This window comes from Patiria miniata, unplaced genomic scaffold (genome assembly GCF_015706575.1).
Source record: "Patiria miniata isolate m_02_andy unplaced genomic scaffold, ASM1570657v1 HiC_scaffold_8, whole genome shotgun sequence".
In the NCBI taxonomy this organism is placed as follows: domain Eukaryota; kingdom Metazoa; phylum Echinodermata; class Asteroidea; order Valvatida; family Asterinidae; genus Patiria; species Patiria miniata.
In genome coordinates, this window is record NW_024037075.1 from 10341248 (window position 1) to 10354298 (window position 13051).

At 43.3% G+C, this 13051-nt stretch overlaps 1 protein-coding gene across 1 annotated transcript; it reads left to right on the plus strand.

Annotated features, from left to right (window-relative positions):
* Window positions 1-99: 99 nt before the first annotated feature.
* On the plus strand, window positions 100-3059 carry LOC119719720 (mucin-2-like). Its single transcript, XM_038189219.1, has 4 exons — window positions 100-106; window positions 1679-1873; window positions 2120-2581; window positions 2983-3059. The coding sequence occupies exons 1-4, from the start codon at window positions 100-102 to the stop codon at window positions 3057-3059; spliced, it is 741 nt and encodes a 246-aa protein (XP_038045147.1).
* The last annotated feature ends 9992 nt before the right edge of the window (window positions 3060-13051 follow it).

Sequence of the window (13051 nt, forward strand, 5' to 3'; positions counted from 1 at the left end):
CTATTTTGTACACTTGGCTCCACTATCAATACCCCAAGCGTGATGATAACATTTTAGGATTAATTTGTTGGATTCAACTCAAGCATTAAGGAGATAACCATGCAGGGTAATTCAAAGCCAATTAGTGCAATGAATCATGTGCGTAATTAGTGGCAACTGACAATGGTATATGGAGTGGTTTTCAATTTTTTTTTTAATTGATTGTGACAATCAAAAATTCTGTTGTCATGTTTTCATTTAAGGTATGAAGCATATATATACAATGTATTTACAAGATCACTCGCATGACACAAGCAGGTACAAGTGATTCCGAGCTTTCAATCACTTCTTTCACATCCCCATCAACATCGTCTCAAGGACAGACTGTTCAGCTGTAATTGTGTGTCTTGTTTTTATGCCCCACGGCGAAACCGAAGGGGCATACTGTTTCCGCCTTGTCCTTCCGTGGGTGGGTGGGTGGGTTTGAGTATGTAAACACCGGCAATCGTGGACGTACACGTAGGACAAAAGAATGTGGGCGCAAACAAAACATTCACGATTGACCGAACGTCCACGATCTCAAATCGTGTACAAAACCAATGTCAGCTGTCGCTAAAAAGGTAGAGTACAAACAAAGGAAAGAGGATTAGGGACAATGGGGCGTCCACGATTGCCGGCATTTACACACGTGTGTGGGGGTGGGTAGGCATACCCTGCATTATGGGGAAGTTTTTGATTGTTAGGCAAATTAGGACCTAGTTATGGGGACTTTCTGCTGTCCCCATAGCATTTTCGGTCCCCACAAAATACCTTTAGACGAGTGTAAGTCCCCACAATTACGGAACAAGAGTGTGTGGGTATGCGTGTGTGGGTGTCCGGACAAATCTTGTCAGCGCGATAACTTGAGAAATACTTAACATATGACCTTCAATTTTGGTTTGTGAATTGGTTTTTTTTGGTAATCCTAAGAAGCCTATTGCATTTGGGGCCAAAAGATCAAGGTCACAGAGGCTAAAACATAGAAATTTTGTCAGTGTGATAACTTTAGAGATACTTAACATGTGAACTTCAAATTTGGTTTGTGGATTGTTCTTGGCAATCCTAAGAAGTCTATTGCATTGGGGGCCGAAAGGTCAAGGGTCAAGATCACAGCGGCTAAAACAAAAGAAATTTTGTCAGCGCAATAACTTGAGAAATACTTTACATATGAACTTCAAATTTGGTTTGTGGATTGTTCTTGGTAATCCTAAGAATCCTATTGTATTTCAGGCCAAAATGTCGAGGGCCAAGGTCACAGTGTCTAAAACAATAGAAATCTTGTATTTACTCTGACATCATAGGGATTAATTCATATAAAACCTACAGAAAACACTAATGATGTCAATGAACGTTCCATGTGAGCCAAGTACATATGTACATGTAAGTTGATGTTAAAAGAGTGGTTGTATGTCATGGGAACAGTCACGGTTGCAGGGCATTTGTGTTTGTTAACACACCTGACTTATTTAAATATGAGATTTAATATTGGGGGTGTGGGACCCCCTTTTTTCTACTCACCCTGTACCATTATTTTTCAACTTTCAGGCATGGACAGTGGAGTAATGTACTCATTAAATAAAGATCAGTTAAGAGCAAAAAGAGCAAAACATTATTATTTGTTCACCTAAGTGAAATTGAAACTTTGTGGACTATGTTTTAGGTCCTCCAAGTACAACGGAGAAGTCAACTACTCGTGTGACAACTACTGAGGCTCTTTTAACAACTGCCCCACCTTCAACAACAGCCCAACCCTCAACAACTGCCCCACCTTCAACAACCATGGAGGTAACAACAGTTGTGACTACTACCCCTGAATCTACCACAAAGGAAGTCACCACAGTGGAGTCCACAACAGGTTAGAGGTTGTGAGATAGACTGACATTCGATTCTGATAGTCGTATGGTTAAAGGGAATGTTCAAGTTACTTTCTGCATTGTTCTAATATTTGTAGGCCTGAGTCTTGAACTGTTTGGGAACTGTTGAGAAATTATTCCCACATGGTGTTTCCACAAACCTCTCATTCATCATCTTTTCATTACTTTCAGTGGTATGCATCTTTTATGTTTTTTATTTCCTTCATTTTTATTTTGAATCACATCAGTGTCAACTACTTCACCACCATCAACTACTCCAGAGGTATGTGCGGATGATCTTGACAAATTGCCAAATGTGACGATAATACGCGAAGACCCAGAATCAGGCAAAGAATTACCTCCGACTGAATGGTGGCGGCCTAGCAACCCACCCAACGATGTTACATCACCACACAATGGATCATGTTTGGGGGCTACCTTCAGCCCACGGGTTGAAATCACGTCGGTCATCATAAAGACAGAACAAGGCCCACCGGGAGACATAACTGTTTCCTTCAAATTTCAACCAGGTGACAGGCAACCATACCTGCCTCTAGTAGATGAAGCTGGCTCTCCTATCTTTATTGGCAAAACAGATCAAAAGATCTATCTACCATCCAGTATGGCGTTGGTGACGGGACTCAAAGTTTGCATCATCACCTCAAACCCAGATGGTTACAAAGTGATATTCAACGGTTGTGAACACGGAGGTATTATTATAGTCACTTATTTTCTCTTTACTTCGTAGGTATAATGATGGAACGGCTGTAGAATTGAATGAATCAATGAAACATGAAAAGAATGATAAAAAAATGGAGCTTAATCTACAGTATTGGAAAATAAATGCAATGTGAATGATGACTGAATTTCGTCTGCTTTTATATCTGTTGAAAAAAAAATTAGTCAAACTGCTGCAAACTACTTACTTGACTGGATTGACCTGAAACGTACAAATCATAAAAGGTGAACGGCCTAACCATTGCAATCCTAGCGGGACCTTCGTCAATGGTCCATCGTTGGAGGAACTTAGTCAAACTACATTAGGCCATGAGTCAAAACGGTAGTATAAAAGATATACCAAAACTTTATTGTGCTTTCTTAAACAACACAGTGACTACAACCAAAGCACCCTCAACAACAGAGGCACCCTCAACAACAGGTGAGCTAGGTTTTTGCTTGTACTTGTGAAAAAGGCAAAAATTGTCTACAAGTGTTCTAACAGGACTTGCGAAAACAATTTTCAATGCATTAGAAAATTTTGATTATCAAACAGTTATATCCACGACTGTCTGGAGAATTAGATGTGACTGTACAAGGGATTTAATAATATATTATGACTAACACAGAAAGAATTCACAAGAAGGTAGACGACAAAGTGTCAAATTGGGCCATCATCTATGACAACTTGTATCAAACTTTGGAGGAGAAAGTTAATCAAGTTTATTAGCAGCAGAAGTGGTAGGCCACCAGATTATATGCAATGTGAACTAGATTGTGTTCATTTGAATTGTTTGCGTTGAAGATAAAAACCAACATGTAACATCAAATACAAAATCATTAATGATAAAAAAAAGTCATTAAAAAATTATTTAAAAAAAAATCAAGTAAAGGAAATTGGTAAAGTTCATAGCTTATTATCTTCGAGTTTATTATACTTTTGAAGATTACAACTGACAAACATTTTTTAAATCATTTTCCCAATAACAGAGGCCTCCACAACAGAGGCTAGAACCACTGTTGTGAGTACTACCGTTACTTCAACTGTACCATCAACTACTGAGGCACCATCAACTACTGAGGAGGTGACAACCACTGTTGTGTACACAACTACTCCAGCGTCAACTACAGTTGAAGAGACGACTACAGTACTGAGCACAACTGAAGAAAGCACAACTGGTATTTCAAAACAAATAATTCTCTTTTATCAAGTGCTTCCATGAAGGTTCAAGTTTTAATTTATGTTATGACCCTTATATGGAATACTTCAGGAGATTTTTTAGAAAATAAAGACCACTAAAGAGCAAAAAGAGCAAAAGATTATTTTGTTTTCACCCAGCTCAAATTGAAACTTTGTGGACTGTATCTTATAGGTCCTCCAAGTACAACTGAGAAGTCAACTACTCGTGTGACAACTACTGAGGCTCCCTCAACAACTGCCCCACCTTCAACAACTGCCCCACCTTCAACAACTGCCCCACCTTCAACGACCAAGGAGGTAACAACAGTTGTGACCACTACCCCTGAATCTACCACAAAGGAAGTCACCACAGTGCAGTCTACAACAGGTTAGAATATGACATCATGTGGCATTTGGGTCTGATGTTGAAATGGTTGGACAGACTGTTTTTGTTCTTTCCGTGTTTTCTGGTTTGTGAGTTTGAATTCCGCTTGAGTCTTGGAGCCTGACATGCCCTCTTTGGCAAGCAGCTGACAATCTAGGTTCCTCCACCTATTGAGCATGTCAACACATAGCTGTTTGGCTGTGAGCATATCCGTACAAGTAGGGAATGGAACCCTTTACCACTTGTATGAAATTGTATTACATTGTATTTACTCCATAAATCAATAAAACTGTTGAGTGCTAGGGCTGTTTGGGGAAGTTTGAGGATTGAATGACTTGACATTTGTTGGCTAAGTGGGTTATACATGCTGTCCCATACATATAATATTATGGCATGTTTATATATACAAATGCTGAAGATAAAACATTCAATAAAGAAATGAAAATGCCTAAAATATTCGGAGAACTCCCTGAAATGATCTGCATTACAATAGTCCAGGGAAAAAACATACCGAAAAGAAATTGGTAAAATTAATAGCTTAATATATGCAAGAAACTTGTCTTTTATACTTTTGACGATTACAAGTGAAAAACACTTGATCATTTTCCCAACAACAGAAGCCTCCACGACAGAGGCTAGAACCACTGTTGTGAGTACTACTGTTACTTCAACTGTACCATCAACTACTGAGGCACCATCAACTACTGAGGAGGTGACAACCACTGTTGTGTACACAACTACTCCAGAGTCAACTACAGTTGAAGAGACAACTACCGTACAGAGCACCACTGAAGAAAGTACAACTGGTAATTCAAGACCTATAATCTACTTCATTCACTTACCCAATAGCTACTACATATGCATATTTATTCAGCCGACAGGCTCAAACGCTAAAAGATTTAATCAACCACCGAGCGCCCTCTCGGGGCCTACCCATTATGCTACGTCATGAATCCGCCATTATACTTGTTCTTTTTTCTTAGCGACGGCATCGTGCAGAAGCAAATATTTTTGCTCTCGCCTTTTGACGAGTTTTTGTACGATTTTCGCTTTAAGAGTTTCTGTTTTATAGAATTTATCAACCAAGTGAGTTGTGTAGAATCTGTAGAGTTTGGTTTGAGTTAAGTAGTTCTCATTTGGAGTGATTTTGGAGTCATTTTGATTTCGTTTTTCTTGCACGTAGCGTAGCAGGTTTTCAGCCTTTGTCTGACACCACGTGCGGCGGGCCAGGTCAGCACCGCGGGACTAGCCCAGTGCCGGGTAGGCATCGTGGGGTCTCCCTTTGGGATCAAGTGCAATCCCCTTTTAGCCAAGTCGGCTTTCCTGAGTTATTATTATTATTTTCTGTTGTACAGTTATTTAATAATAATATTTCTTTGTAAAAAAAAAAAAAAAAAAAAGCAGTGCATTTCATTTATGACTCCATAGACGGACGAATCCGTAAAGACCTTTAGGGGAGACAGTGCGTCGTATATCCCCGGAGAGAAAGTGCGGTTATTCTCCACAAGGTCTGCTAGTCGCCCCACACATGGGGCCCCTGTTCCGGAAGTCAGACTTTCGGCCGTTCAGGGGACTAGCGAAACGTTTCGAAGAATACAGCGGTTTCGGCCGTTCCCTGTTCACCGTTCGTTTCCCCTAAGCTCGCGGTGAGCTAGGGCCTAGCGAGACGAGTACAGTGGGGGTATATCGACAGAGGTCGTTCCCTTCCCCCCTGACCGTTTCAGCTAGCTCGGGGAGCTAGTAAGCTAGGAGAGGACGTTTCGTTGGGTATATCGACAGAGGTCGTTCCCTGCCCCTCGACCGTCCTAAGCTATCTCGATAGTACGACGACAAACGAGATAGCGGCGAGATATTTGTGGGTATATCGGCCGCTGGCCATTCCCTTCCCTCGGCCGCCTCGCCTGGCGTGTAAAGAAAAAGTCCGTGGGGTACAGCGACCAGCGGTCGTTCCCTTCCCCTCGGCTGTTCTCAACTGCATTTATCTCAGTTGTACAATGGTACGAAAAAACGAGATAGCAGTGAGTCCCCACGCAGGGACATAGCCGTAGTCGGTAACGGTCATACCGTGTTTACGCGTTTTGACCGGCACCAAACATACGTCCTACGGTATGGAACACCGTGAGGATACCGGGGATAAAATTCCCCGTGTAACCAGGGCCCCCCAGGCGACCAGCCCTAAGGGTCCCGCGGTTAAAAAGGCCGCATCAAAGGCCACCAGCGGTCCCAAGGGCAAGACCCAAAAAGGGACCACTAGTCGCTCGATCACGCCACCGGTCTCCGGACCATCGGTGTCACCTAGCAACCCGGCGTCGATTTACCGCGTTTTCACGGGAATTTCTTCGCCTCGTCCCCCCGGTCTGCTGGCTCCAGCAACCCTCGGGGACGACCAGTCACGGAGCGGTAAAAGGATTCAATCCTCACCGGCCCCGTCTGCGCGTTCATTGTGCTCCGAGCTTCCTGCTTCCACCCGTGCGGAATGGGCAGGACTCGCGGTGACTGACTTGCCTCCTCCCCAAATTCGGGCCACGGACTCGCAGTCAACTTCGTTCTTTGATCAATGCTCCGGAATTCCCAGGATATTATCGGAGTTTTCATTCAATGAATCAAGTCACCCAAGTAAGAAAAAGAAACACAAGGCAGCGCCGTCTTCTTCAGGGGATTCCCCCCGTAAGTCGACGCATCAGCAAAAGAAAAACAAAGGTGTATCCATGGAAATCTTTCTAAAAGCTTTCCAGGACATCAACGTTTCGCTAGCAGCCCTCACTAAACAACAACAATGGAGATCGGCCCCAGCGGTGACTGAGAAGTCACTCCCGGCGGCCACATTTCCGGACCCAAATCCGGGTCATTTTTCTGCCGGATCCGAGTGTGATCCGGCCGGATCCGGCTCCAATCCGGCCGGGATCCGGCCAAATCCGGGCTTAATTCAGCCGGATCCGGGCTTAATTCAGCCGGATCCGGGCACAATCTTGCCGATTTCGACGGGATGAAAGGGGAACACACTGGGCCCCCAGATCCTGGGGTTGCCATCAGTGTCTGCTCAGATATTCCACCTACTCCGGACCGCGATTGGGCGCCCCCGAGATCACAGGTGGGCATTTCTTTACACCCATATATGAATTTGGGCACTTCTGTTCAAAATGTTCCTGGCATAGATGTCGACAGTACTCACCCCCCTTCCACTCACTCGCAAGATGGATGTTTTGGGGATGAAGAGGCCACTGACCATGGCAATTTTTTGCCATTTGGGACTCAGCTGAGGCTAGTTCAAGGTGATATGGTTCGAGTACTGCAACAACCAGAGAGCAGTTAGCCAGAGACCACCCGTCGTTCTTTCAAACGCCGGAGTGGTGTGGAGGAACCTCGAGATCCACCTTTCCCAGCTATGCCAGTGGATCGTTTATGCGCCGATCGCATCCAACAGATCGCCGATTCAAAGAAATGGACTGCTTTCAACAAAAGGTCGGCAGCCTATTTCCAGTTTCCAGAAAAGGACCGAGATAATTTCTTTAAGGTTCCTGCTATTCCAGATACAGCCAAGGACAAATTGACTGGAGATAGCGGCAAAGCCCCGACCAAGTCAATATTTGTCGATCAAACTAGATCAAAGATGGAAGATACAATGGAGAAAGTTGATGAGGCGGCTAGATTTGGCTCACAAACAAAGCACCTTTTTACTTTTGTTATCTGAATATATCGTCTGCGCATGTGAGGAAGACTAACAAATTCCAGTTTTCTATAGATCAGTTTACGAGAATCTCTATCTTGTCCGCCAAATCACATAGGACTAACGTGATGGAGGCACTTTACATACCGCACGAAGGCGCTAAGAGGAAGTTGGAAGACCTTTCTCTTATGGGCAAAGACCTTTTCGGAGGCAAATTCCAGGAGATTCTGGAAGTTGAAGCCAAAAGAATCGAAACAGCGGACAAACTGAGCTTGAAGAAGCCTTCAGCTACTGACAAGCCCAAGTTATCTGGGAAGAAGGCAACGGGAGGTGCTGCCTCGTTTCGCCCATCCCCTAAGAAACCATTCAAGACCTTTTACCAACAGACGGCCAAGGCATCATTCTGGTGCAATGGTTTCAGCTCCACGCCCCTACTCTGTCCCTGCGCGTCAGTATGTACGAACTAGCGGCCGGGGACGTGGCGGTGGGCCATCGGCCCCCCGCCTCGGATGGCGGCGGTGACTCCCCCACGGAGCCGACCCCCACACTCAGGCCCGTTGGGTGTCGTCTCAGAAATTCTGGAGAGAGATCACCTGCGGCGCAAGGGTGCTTTCTATAGTCAGCCACGGCTATCAACTAGAATCTACAAGCACCCCTTGGTCGGAAATATGTGTTCGCAAAACACTAGTTCCGACAAACACAGACAAACGATTAGCTCTCGAACAAGAGATATCATCCCTTATCGAGAAGAGAGCAGTCCGCTTGGTACCACCAATGGAACAATTCATAGGCTTCCTGTCCTTCTTTCTAACACCAAAGAAGGTGGCTGGCTTAAACTGCTCAATAGGTTTGTCAGACCCAAGCGTTTCCAAATGGAAACACTCCATGTAGTTCTAGAGTCATTGCCCACGCCAGCGTGGGGGACGTCTTTAGACCTGAAAGACGCATACCTACATGTCCCCATCTTCCAAGAGCACTCCTGATTCCTACGTTTCCGGTTTCAGGGGCGCACTTACGAATTCACTGCCCTTCCCTTCGGGTTATCAACCTCGTCAAGAGTGTTTACCAGGGTTGTGCGGGCAGTTGCATCATGTCTTCATCGAGAAAACAATGATTTTTATGGATCTCGATGACTGACTGATAGTGGGAAAATCAAAAGACGAAACTGCTCAAAATTTGAGAGATACTTATACGTTGACAATGAGGCTAGGCTTCATCATCAACGAGAAGAAGTCCCAACTAATCCCGTCCCAGGAAATCGCTTTTCTGGGAACAGAGATCAATCTACGCAGGGGCATAGCCGTCCCCACAGGGGAACGCGTTACCAGCCTGCGGAAGTGCGTCAAACTTTTCCTATCTGTTCAAGTCGCCCCAGCGCAAGCTTGGCTGAAACTTCTAGGGATCATGGCCAGCTAAGTGGACCTGGTCCCCTGGTGCGGATTTAGGATGCGTCCTTTGCAAATGCATCTTCTGGCACATGACTGACCCGAGACAGATCCAATCTCTCTAGTAATCTCGATCGACGAAGTCATTTGGCCACACCTTCGGTGGTGGCCATTGGAACAGAACATTCGGTGCAGATGGAGTTTCCCCAGAGGGGATCCTCACGCCATAATCTCCACTGACGCTTCCAACGAGGGCTGGGGAGCCTCCCCTCCCCCCTACATATCAATGTTCTATAGCTTTAGGCTGCAGTCAACGCCTTACACCACTTTCAAGCAGACGCAGTGGGCCGGTCTGTTTTAATCAAGACCGACTACACGACAGTGGTAGCATATATTAACAAATGGGGCGGTACAAGGTCACCCCAGCTGCGCTACCTGACTTGGGAAATGTGTTAGTGGCTAACCAGACACAAAGTAGATCTACGTGTCATTCACGTTCCTGGTGCGGAAAACGACATAGCGGACTCTCTCTCCAGGGGCAAAATAATTCCCACGGAGTGGTCATCGAACAAGAGAATCGCAAGTCAGATCTTCTCGATCCTAGGTCGTCCACACATAGACTGGTGCACCTCCGCAATCAACACTCAGCTCGCGGTGTTCTGCTGCTGGTTCAGAATTTCGTAGTCCGAAATTTACAATACACTGGCACAGCTGCGTTATGCGCCACATCGCCAGTGCGTGTGATGCGCACACCAATCTCCGTAATTTATAAAAAGTTTTTTTACAACACTCGCGAGACTGGACATACCATAATAATGCTGAGGGGTGTCCCAAAAAACATGAGGTAAACTTGTTGAACACTTTTGCCTTTTGGACTGAAAAGATTTGCTTATTTGACCGAAAAGGTATTGATGAATGGGAATAAATATGTACTTGACTGGTATTAAACACTTTGTTTAAAGGGAATATACAACATTTGCTTCAGTGGTCAGAAATAAATGAATTTGGAAGATTAGTATGTTATAGCAAGTATTGTTAAACTGACTTACTTCACGTTTTGGGTTCGGAGATGCTGGAAAATCCAAGAAAACCAACCATTTTCTTATAGTTTGGTTCCATGACCCTACTGAAGATGAAATGGAACAATTATATACTTTGGGGAATTGTAAAGTCAGAGAATCAGTCTAGCAGGCTTGTACCCCTTCACAGGTGTGTAATCAATTGCAAAGAAAATGTGGAATAACTAAATATGAAAACTTAGAAGCAGTTTTTGAGAAAAAAAAAACAGTTTTCCTTAAAATGTCAAGTTTTCCTGAAAATGTCAGCACACCTGGAGCCACAATTTTAAAGGATGCTTTGGACTGTCATTCCCTTACAATCCAGTGAAATATGTTTTGATAATTTGATTGTTTCTTTTTTGATGTTCGCAACTGTTGTATCTTCCCTTTAAGACCAGTTGGCGTCTGGTAATCCAGCTCGGGTTATTATCAGTGTCCAGACTCCAACCGGTCTTACACAGAGAGTTTAAGACCGGCCAAGCACACATTTATTCCCTCATTATGACCCCAATAAGGAATACATCAGGAATGTTTGTTTCCTTTTAGGCCTTTACAATGGAATAGAAAATAAGTTTCTCATTGAAATGAAGATCCGTAGCGAGCAAAAGAGCAAAAGATTATTTTGTTTTAACCCCACTCAAATTAAAACTTTGTGAACTGTATCTTTTAGGTCCTCCAAGTACAACTGAGAAGTCAACTACTCGTGTGACAACTACTGAGGCTCCCTCAACAACTGCCCCACCTTCAACAACTACCCCACCTTCAACGACCAAGGAGGTAACAACAGTTGTGACCACTACCCCTGAATCTACCACAAAGGAAGTCACCACAGTGCAGTCTACAACAGGTTAGATATGACATCATGTGGCATTTGGGTGTGATGTTGGAATGGTTGGACAGACTGTTTTTGTTCTTTCCGTGTTTTCTGGTTTGTGAGTTTGAAGTCCGCTTGAGTCTTGGAGCCTGACATGCCCTCTTTGGCAAGCAGCTGACAATCTAGGTTTCTCCACCTATTGAGCATGTCAACACATAGCTGTTTGGCTGTGAGCATATCCGTACAAGTAGGGAATGGAACCCTTTACCACTTGTATGAAATTGTATTACATTGTATTTACTCCATAAATCAATAAAACTGTTGAGTGCTAGGGCTGTTTGGGGAAGTTTGAGGATTGAATGACTTGACATTTGTTGGCTAAGTGGGTTATACATGCTGTCCCATACATATAATATTATGGCATGTTTATATATACAAATGCTGAAGATAAAACATTCAATAAAGAAATGAAAATACCTAAAATATTCGGAGAACTCCCTGAAATGATCTGCATTACAATAGTCCAGGGAAAAAACATACCGAAAAGAAATTGGTAAAATTAATAGCTTAATATATGCAAGAAACTTGTCTTTTATACTTTTGACGATTACAAGTGAAAAACACTTGATCATTTTCCCAACAACAGAAGCCTCCACGACAGAGGCTAGAACCACTGTTGTGAGTACTACCGTTACTTCAACTGTACCATCAACTACTGAGGCACCATCGACTACTGAGGAGGTGACAACCACTGTTGTGTACACAACTACTCCAGAGTCAACTACAGTTGAAGAGACGACTACAGTACTGAGCACCACTGAAGAAAGTACAACTGGTAATTCAAGACCTATAATTCTCTTTTACCAAGTGCTTCCTTTGAAGGTGCAAGATGTAATTTATATTCTTAAATACTTAAGACAGTTTTACCCCATTCCTCTTGGTCGAGAGTATGTCACGTGGCTGGTCTTCAACGGTTAATAAAGACATGGCTGGCTGGTGTTAAACACTAGTCACATGAAATTTGGACTCCTATGAAATCTGGTGCTTTACCGTTTTATCGGTTGAAGGTCACAATTTGGCTCAAATAGGCATGCATAATACTACCGGTGGTTCAGAATTTCGTAGTCCGAAATTTACAATACACTGGCACAGCTACGTTATGTGCCACATTGCTAGTGCGTGTGATGCACACACCAATCTCCGTAATTTATAAGGAGTTGTTTACAACACTCGCGAGACTGGACATACCATAATAATGCTTGAGGGGTGTCCCAAAAAACATGAGGTAAACTTGTTGAACACTTTTGCCTTTTGGACTGAAAAGTTTTGATTATTTGACCGAAAAGGTATTGATGAATGGGAATAAGTATGTACTTGACCGGTATTAAACACTTTATTTCAAGGGAATGTACAACATTTGCTTCAATTGTCAGAAATAAATGAATTTGGAAGATTAGTATGTTATAGCAAGTATTGTTAAACAGACTTGCTTCACGTTTTGGGTTCGGAGATGCTGGAAAATCCAAGAAAACCAACCATTTTCTTATAGTCTGGTTCCATGACCCTACTGAAGATGAAATGGAACAATTTATATACTTTGGGGAATTGTAAAGTCAGAGAATCAGTCTAGCAGGCTTGTACCCCTTCACAGGTGTGTAATCAATTGCAAAGAAAATGTGGAATAACTAAATATGAAAACTTAGAAAAAGTTTTTGAAAAAAAGCCAGTTTTCCTGCAAATGTCAAGTTTTCCTCAAAATGTCAGCACACCTAGAGCCACAATTTTAAAGGATGCTTTGGACTGTCATTCCCTTACAATCCAGTAAAATATTTTGTGATTATTTGATCATTTCATTTTTTGGTGTTCGCAACTGTTGTATCTTCCCTTTAAGACCAGTTGGCGTCTGGTAATCCAGCTCGGGTTATTATCAGTGTCCAGACTCCAACCGGTCTTACACAGAGAGTTTAAGACCGG

Coding starts and splice junctions, on each gene's coding strand:
- LOC119719720 (XM_038189219.1), top strand. Junction 1,874..2,119: donor CACAGTGGAGTCCACAACAG/GTTAGAGGTTGT, acceptor GAATCACATCAG/TGTCAACTACTTCACCACCA. Junction 2,582..2,982: donor CAACGGTTGTGAACACGGAG/GTATTATTATAG, acceptor TAAACAACACAG/TGACTACAACCAAAGCACCC.